This window comes from Adiantum capillus-veneris, chromosome 25 (genome assembly GCF_014529385.1).
Source record: "Adiantum capillus-veneris isolate H3 chromosome 25, ASM1452938v2, whole genome shotgun sequence".
NCBI classification, from domain to species: domain Eukaryota; kingdom Viridiplantae; phylum Streptophyta; class Polypodiopsida; order Polypodiales; family Pteridaceae; genus Adiantum; species Adiantum capillus-veneris.
Genome location: NC_140955.1, coordinates 19,139,309 through 19,146,747, shown reverse-complemented (window position 1 = coordinate 19,146,747; position 7,439 = coordinate 19,139,309). Strand labels below are relative to the sequence as shown.

At 41.4% G+C, this 7,439-nt stretch overlaps 1 protein-coding gene across 1 annotated transcript; it reads left to right on the top strand.

The window, feature by feature from the left end:
• The first annotated feature begins 6,463 nt into the window (after positions 1-6,463).
• On the top strand, positions 6,464-7,051 carry LOC147424522 (uncharacterized). Its single transcript, XM_086499964.1, has one exon. It carries the CDS (start codon positions 6,464-6,466, stop codon positions 7,049-7,051), a length of 588 nt encoding a protein of 195 aa, XP_086356090.1.
• The last annotated feature ends 388 nt before the right edge of the window (positions 7,052-7,439 follow it).

Genomic DNA, 7,439 nt, shown 5'->3' with positions numbered 1-7,439 from the left:
CTCCTCTCACTCATACCGACGTCTTGCCCAAGCAACAATACAAAATGACGCCTCTTGTGAAACTCTTGATTCCTAAAAACTTCTCAAGGGCCACAACATAACCTTAAATACATCCAAAGTGACCCTGAACATTCCAACTTTGCTCAAGAAGAAGAATTTCGGCAAAAGAGAGTAGACAGAGAAGAAAGTGACCTTGCATCTCTTGAAGAACAAGTAGTGAAGCCTAGGTCTCACTAATCCATGTAGAGAGACACCCAAATTGTAATGTGCAACATATGCCTCTACATTTTGCTCTCAAAACTGGAGTAATTTATTATTTGTATTTGCATTGAGATGAATGAAATACAAAAATACAACCTAAATCGATAGTTTTTATATAGAAAATTAAGTCAGCCAAATGCATGTACAAGTTTTTCTTTGGCATTTTAAAAATTATTGTTTCTTTGACTCAACCTCACCCTTGAGCATGCTTTTCATTTGATTAAGAATGTTCTTACTATCTTATGGCTGTATCATTTCAACAACGACATTAATTTGCCAAAATTTTATACGAGGCATATCGATGCTTCTAATAATATTATTACTCGGGGAAAAGGCAGGGGAAGAGTGGCACCAAAACTATAGCAAGTGGCTTTTTTTTTTTTTTTTTGGGGGGGGGGGGGGGGGGAGAGAGAGAGAGAGAGAGAGAGAGTCCTTCCTCTTCATTGAAGCATTTTTTCTCAAGATTAAAAATAAAGGAAGCTTATCTTATTTTTTCCGAATAAACTAAACAAAACAAATTCTTGAACAATTCATCTAGGAATTTGGGTGACATTGATAACAAGTAGGGATTTCTTTTAAGCCTGCAAAATGCATGATACACTAACAAATAGTTTTCTTTTCTTGTATGGATGCAAGTGAGGGTCTCTCTCTCTCTCTCTCTCTCTCTCTCTCTCTCTCTTTGGAATGGTTGTTGTTCAAGGAAGATAAAAAATCTTCATTGTGTAGAGAAAAACATTTCATTTTTGAACGAAATATCATTCTATCATTCTCATATAGAATCTAAAAGCTATTTGGGTTTGTGCGTGCGTGTGCGCACACATTCACTCACTCACTCACTAACTTGTTGGTGTTTATATGTTGGGGGAAATGCTTCACACAATTTCATCCTTGTGGAACCTCCCACTTAGCTTGGCTTTGATCACCCAAGTGGGCTCTTTTCTGTTTCCTTCACCACCAATGGGAATTATTGTCAGTATGGTTTGTTTGCTTAATGGCATGGGTGATAGTTGGATTCCATTTGGTTGTAATAATGAGAGGGATGGTGTATTCATAGTCTACCCCCTTGATTGAGTTGCTCAGCATGTTTGCACTTTCTAATTTTGTGTGTAGATCTTGGAATAAATGCATGTTGGTGGAGCCATGGTTACTCAAATGTTGTAATTCCGTGTTACTCTCTTTGCTATCAATCATAAGGGATTTGAGTTATACATACTCAACCGTACCTATGAAGATTGCCATGTACTTAGCCTCACAACTAGAAAGTGGCCACAACAGGTTGCTTCTTGCTCAACCATGATATGCATGAACCGTTGAGCATGAAACAAAAATCACTTGTGAACACTCATGTGTCATAACAACGACCCCAATCCAAGTCCAAAAAAGCATGCAAATCTAGCAGCAATGATCCCCCCTTGGGATAAAACAACCCAAGATATAAAGTTCCACTTAAGTAGCAAAAGATCCTTTGAAAAACATACCAATGCTTTGACCATGGGCTATGCATAAGTTTGCTGACTCCTGAGACTACAAACTAAATATCCGGCCTTGTATTGCATATATAATTAAAGCATTCAACGAAAATCTAATAAAGAGTGACATGCGCAAGATCTCTATCATCTTGAAGACTCACTTTTAGACCTAATTCCATTGGAGTAACAAGAGGTTTGCAATCCACAAGTCCAAACTTATGTAGTAATGTCTCTATGTATCTTGCTTGACACAAAGAAACACCTCTATCACACTGCTCAAAATGTATGCCCAAGTAATGATGCACAATCCCCACATGTTTCATTTTGAGAGTATCATTCAATTTAGCCATGAATTCAACAATCTCTGTCTTATTTGCATCGGTAATCATCAAATCATCTACATACAAAACAATGATGAAATATACACTCTCAAATTTGACATACAAAGTGAATTCAGTTGGATTGGTATGAAAACCTTGTTTAACCAAATGAGCGTCAGCTTTCTCTTACCAATCATGAGGAGACTGCTTCAACCCATATAAAGCTTTCTTGCATTTACACTCTTTCTTTTCTTGTCCTTTCTTAACAAAACCATGAGGTTGCGTTACATATACTTCCTCATATCACCATTTAAGAAATCAGTAACAATATCTGATTGATTGATGTACATTGCATCCAAAGTAAGCTACCAATGCACATATATAAAGACAAACAATAGTCATACAACAAGTGGTAGCAAAAGTCTCTTTATAGTCAATGTTTTTCTACTATGCATAGCCTTTGTAACAAGTCTAACCTTGTAGCAATCAATCTTACTATTCAACTTACTTTTTTACTTGCAAACTGGCTTCATACCAATGGACTTTTTTCCAAGAGGAAAATTAAATAAAGTCCATGACATTTCATTTTCTATAAGTGCATTGTATTTTTATTGCATTGCAATCATCCAGTTTTTTGGAATTTATGCTTCCATCAAATGAAAGAGATTCCTCTTCATCACATAACCTAGAAACAACCAAAGCATAACAATCTTATGCATATGATGCATGGCAGGAACTTGAAGTAGTACGACTATACATAGGTGCATCTAATATAATGTCATGCAAAGTATGGACCATCCATTTTGGCATACCTCTAGCCTTTTTTCTCAACCCTTTCCACATCAAGTACATCATGTACATTTGCATCAATAATAGGCTGATTTGTAACTTTAAAAAAAAAATTCAAGTAGGTTATACATTTTTGTCGTTGGCACTTACATTTAGGTTTATAAAGAGGCAACAAAGTGTCATAAATATCCAGTGAGCTTACATTAGTCTCTGGTATATGATGATAACAAAGGTTGAACAAAATCTTCCACAAATATAACATCTCCTAAACCAAAATATGTTTTGTTTGTGGATAATATAACTTGTAGTCTTTGCTTTCAAGAATGTAACCAACAAAAATGCATTTGAAAGACTTATCATCCAATTTTTTGCGTTGCTTTTGTGGCACCAAAGCATAAGCTACATGACGAAAAATGCAAATGTGCTCAATAGATGGCTTCTTATCGTGCCATAAGAAGCCTTAGAGTGCAAAGCTTTAGTAGGACACCTTTTATGTACATAGGTAGCACACATGATAGCCTCAAGAAAAAATGAATGTGGTGAATCTTTGACTCTTAACCATACATTGTGCCATCTCCATAAGTAACCTTTTTTTCCTCTCAAAGACACCATTTTTTGAAGTGTATACGGTACTCTACATTGTTTTTTTTATCCACACCTAACTAGAAATGCACACAACTCATGAGACATATACTCCTCCCCTTGATTTGAACGGAGGGTGTGCATAGTACATTTTTAAACATTTTTAGCCATAACAAGAAATTCCTTGAAGCACATGAATACTTTGGACTTAGCTTTAAGCATATACATCCATGCATGCCAGGAGTAATCATTAATGAAAGTCACAAAGTACAGATAGTTGCCCAAGGATGGAGACTGCTTAGGCCCACAAACATCAATATGCACAAGTTGTGTAGCCCTTTCTGAACCATCCTTTGAAAAATTTGAACGTTGCATCTTACCAAAAATACAGCCTTCACAAACATGCTTAGAAGGTGCTTCAAGAGGTGGCAAAGAAGTAACCATATCAAATTTCTGTAAATGCAGCAAAATAGCAAAATTCAAATGCCCAAAATGTGCATGTCAAAGTTTTTCATTTGAAATATAATTTGAATTCACAAAACATTTGCAAAATTTTGCCTACATTTGTACACAAAGTGAGCTTATATAGTCCATGGCACAAAATTCCACGTGCAACATTTTCATCACCAGAACGGAGATCATGAATGATATATATATTATCCACAAATATGACAATAATACCAAGTCTTACAAGTGCAGATACAAAAAAAAGGTTCCTTTGGATTCGTGGTATATACATTGCATCAACATGTGTGAAAGAATTTCCATTTGTAGCCGTTAGCACAATCTTTCCAACACCCTTGACCTGATAAGAGCCATTATTGGCACAAGTGATTGTATTCTCATGAGGGACAACCTTGAGGGGACGGTTAAGGAGCGAGCTCAACGAAGCGAGCTTTGGAGCGAGTTTTTTTTTTTTTTTTTTCATCCCACCATCACTACCTCCCATTGACGCCCCTTAACAACCATCACCACCCACCACCCTAGCCCACCACTGGTGGTTAGTGGTGCTAACTTACTACCACCATGTGCCACCCCTACTCCTACCACCACTGCCCATTGCCGCCCCTCCCTCCAGTGGAGTAGCCAAGGAACTCCTCTCTCTCTCTCTCCCCCCCCCCCACCCCTCTCTCGTGTTGTCTTCCCTCTGTGCGTGTGTCTCTCTCTCGTTGTCTCCCACTCCCACCCCCCTACCCCCTCCCCTCCTCTCTCTCTCTCTCTCTCTCTCTCTCTCTCTCCCCCCCCCTTCCCTTCCCTCCCTTCCTGGAGTGAGATCCACCCCTCTCTCCCCCATATCTTCTCTCTCTCTCTCTCTCTCTCTCTCTCTCTCTCTCTCTCTCTCTCTCTACTTTTCAATAACGTTAAAATTCTCCTCTCTTTCCCTCTGTCTCTCTAAAAAAACCTAAAACATTAGCGATTTTGCTAGTGCCTTTGGTTTTTTTTTTAAAAGCAGACCCTCTCACCGCTCCCCTTCTCTCCCTCTCATGATCCCTCCAACCCATTCCCTCTCTTGCCCCCTGTTCTCTCTCTCTCTCTCTCTCTCTCTCTCTCTCTCTCTCTCTCTCTCTCCAGCCCACCTCTTTCCTCTCTCTGGCCCCCACCTCTTGCTCTACGTCCGCCCCTCCCTCTTCCCTAGCTCCGATCCTCCCCCCCCCCTCCTCTCTCTCTCTCTCTCTCTCTATATATATATATATATATATATATATATATATATATATATATATATATATATATATATATATATATATACGTCCTCCTCTCTCTCTCTCTCTCTGGATGTGCCCCCCTCCACTTGCCACCCCTCTCCCCACCCCTATTCCCTTTCTCTCTCTTTACTCCCACCACATCACCCCTTGAGTCCCTCCAACCCTAGAGAGAAATGAAATGAAATGGAATGAATTGTTATATTAGCTAAAATGGAATGAAATGCTATAGTAAGAATTTTCATAGGTAAAAATGACATATGAGACCAAATTGATATAGTCTTGGTGGATATAATACAATGCATGGGTACAAAGGAAAATGAGAGAGAAAGAGGGGGGAGGGGAGGGGAGGGGAGAGAGAGAGAGAGGGAGAGAGAGAAGGAGGGAAGGGAGGGGCCAGCGGGGGAGGGAGAGGTAGATAGATAGATTTTATATCGTTCTCAAACGTCAAATATGACATATGGGACCAAAATTACATGTGATGTAGTATTTGTATCGCTGATGAGTGATTCTTGATAGTCCAAAATTGTGGTCGTGAGAGTCGCAATGGAGAGCCCACACTATGGCTTGGAGAGGAAAGTGTGTAGGTCTAGGTCATGGCTGAAAATGTGAAGGAAGTAAGTCTGCATGTGACCAAAAGCTAAGCAATCTAGAAGTGTGTGGTACTCAGACTCTCGAACTTGAAGAGAGAGAGAGAGAGAGAGAGAGAGAGAGAGAGAGAGAGAGAGAGAGAGGCAGGGGGGGGGGGGAGGTTGTGAGAGGGCGAGAGTGGAGTGTAGGTTTTTTTTTAAAATTATTAAGGGAAAGAAATGGAGTGTTAGGGGGTGCTTAGGCCCCCAAAAAAAGAAAAAAAAGCCATCCAAAGCAATAGCGATATGGCTTTTTTTTTCTTTTTCTTTTTGGGCCTAAGCACCCCCTAACACTCCATTTCTTTCCCTTAGAAAAAAAAAAAAACCTACACTCCACTCTCCCCCTCTCACAATCCCCTCCCCCCTCGCGTGCCCAACCCTGCCCTTCCCTTGCGGACCTCTCTCCCCCCTTCTCTCTCTCTCTCTCTCTCTCTCTCTAGCAGAGGAACCCTTCTCCTTCATGCTGGTCGACCTTCCCCTCGGTGAGGGGCAGCTCCGAGGGGAGGTCCCGTCAGCCAGAGTGCAGCCCCCTCCTCTATCACCAAACAGCATCTCGTAAGCCTCGACAATCTGCTTTCCTCGACAGTCTGTTGAGCCTCTCAACCCCTCCTCGCGCTGCCTGCCGACTCAGCCCTCCCCGACACTTTGAAAACTTTCTCCAGGTTTTCCCACTAAGGTCTACCTCACATCCAAGGAGTCATTCCCACACGATGCAGCGAGAGAAGTCCTCCACACCAATCAAGCCGACACGCCTCTTTGTGCCCACTCCACGGGTGGATCTGACAGACCTCCTCCGAGCGCAACTCCGAGAACTCAGAGATGAAAACACGGAACTCAAGGGGCGTCTCAAGGCCTTGGAGACCCGCCTCACTCTCTTGGAGTCACAAAAGCAAATTGACACGAAGCATATCCTTGCCCAAGCAAAGGAAGTTGAGCACACGCTCATCGCAAGTATGGCAAATCTTGCCACTCAAGTCAATGCAACAACCACCGCCGTATCTTCTAAGGTAGAAGAATGCATTCAAGAATGTCATCGACAAAAAGGATTGGCGCTATCCCTCCACATCGGGGACTTACCCTCTACTTGGTGGGAGGACGATGATTGCACTTCCACCTTAGCCAATCTCAACCAAGCCATTCACCCGATTGAGTTTGATCCTAATACAATCGAGAAGGTCCATCATCACCACCACAACAACCAAGGTACCCTCGTCTTCAAAAACAAAGAGGCTCGTAAAGCACTTTTACAGCAAGCTCGACTACTCAAGGGCTCCAAAATTTGGATTAGCGAGCCTTGACCCCCGCCCAACTCAAAATCAAGAAACAAGAACTCCAAAAGATGCGTGATGCTCGAGCAGCAGGTAAATGGACCATCTATCGAGGTGGCAAGGCCATTATTGACGAATTTCGAGTTCCAAGGACTCCCATACCACCCTCGCCCACCCACCCTTCCCCCACTCCCTAAGTGACGTAAGTCACAACTTTGTTGTATCCGCATCTAGTCATATTCCAATGTACCCTCTTGGTAAGAGGCCCCATGTATGTTTTCTTGGTCCCATAGGTCATATTTGACCTTCGAGGACGATAATGACATCAATCTATCTATCTCTCTGTCTCTCTCTCCTTCTCTCTCATTTTATTTTGTACCTAGACATTGTATTAGTTCCACCAAGAATGTATCAATTT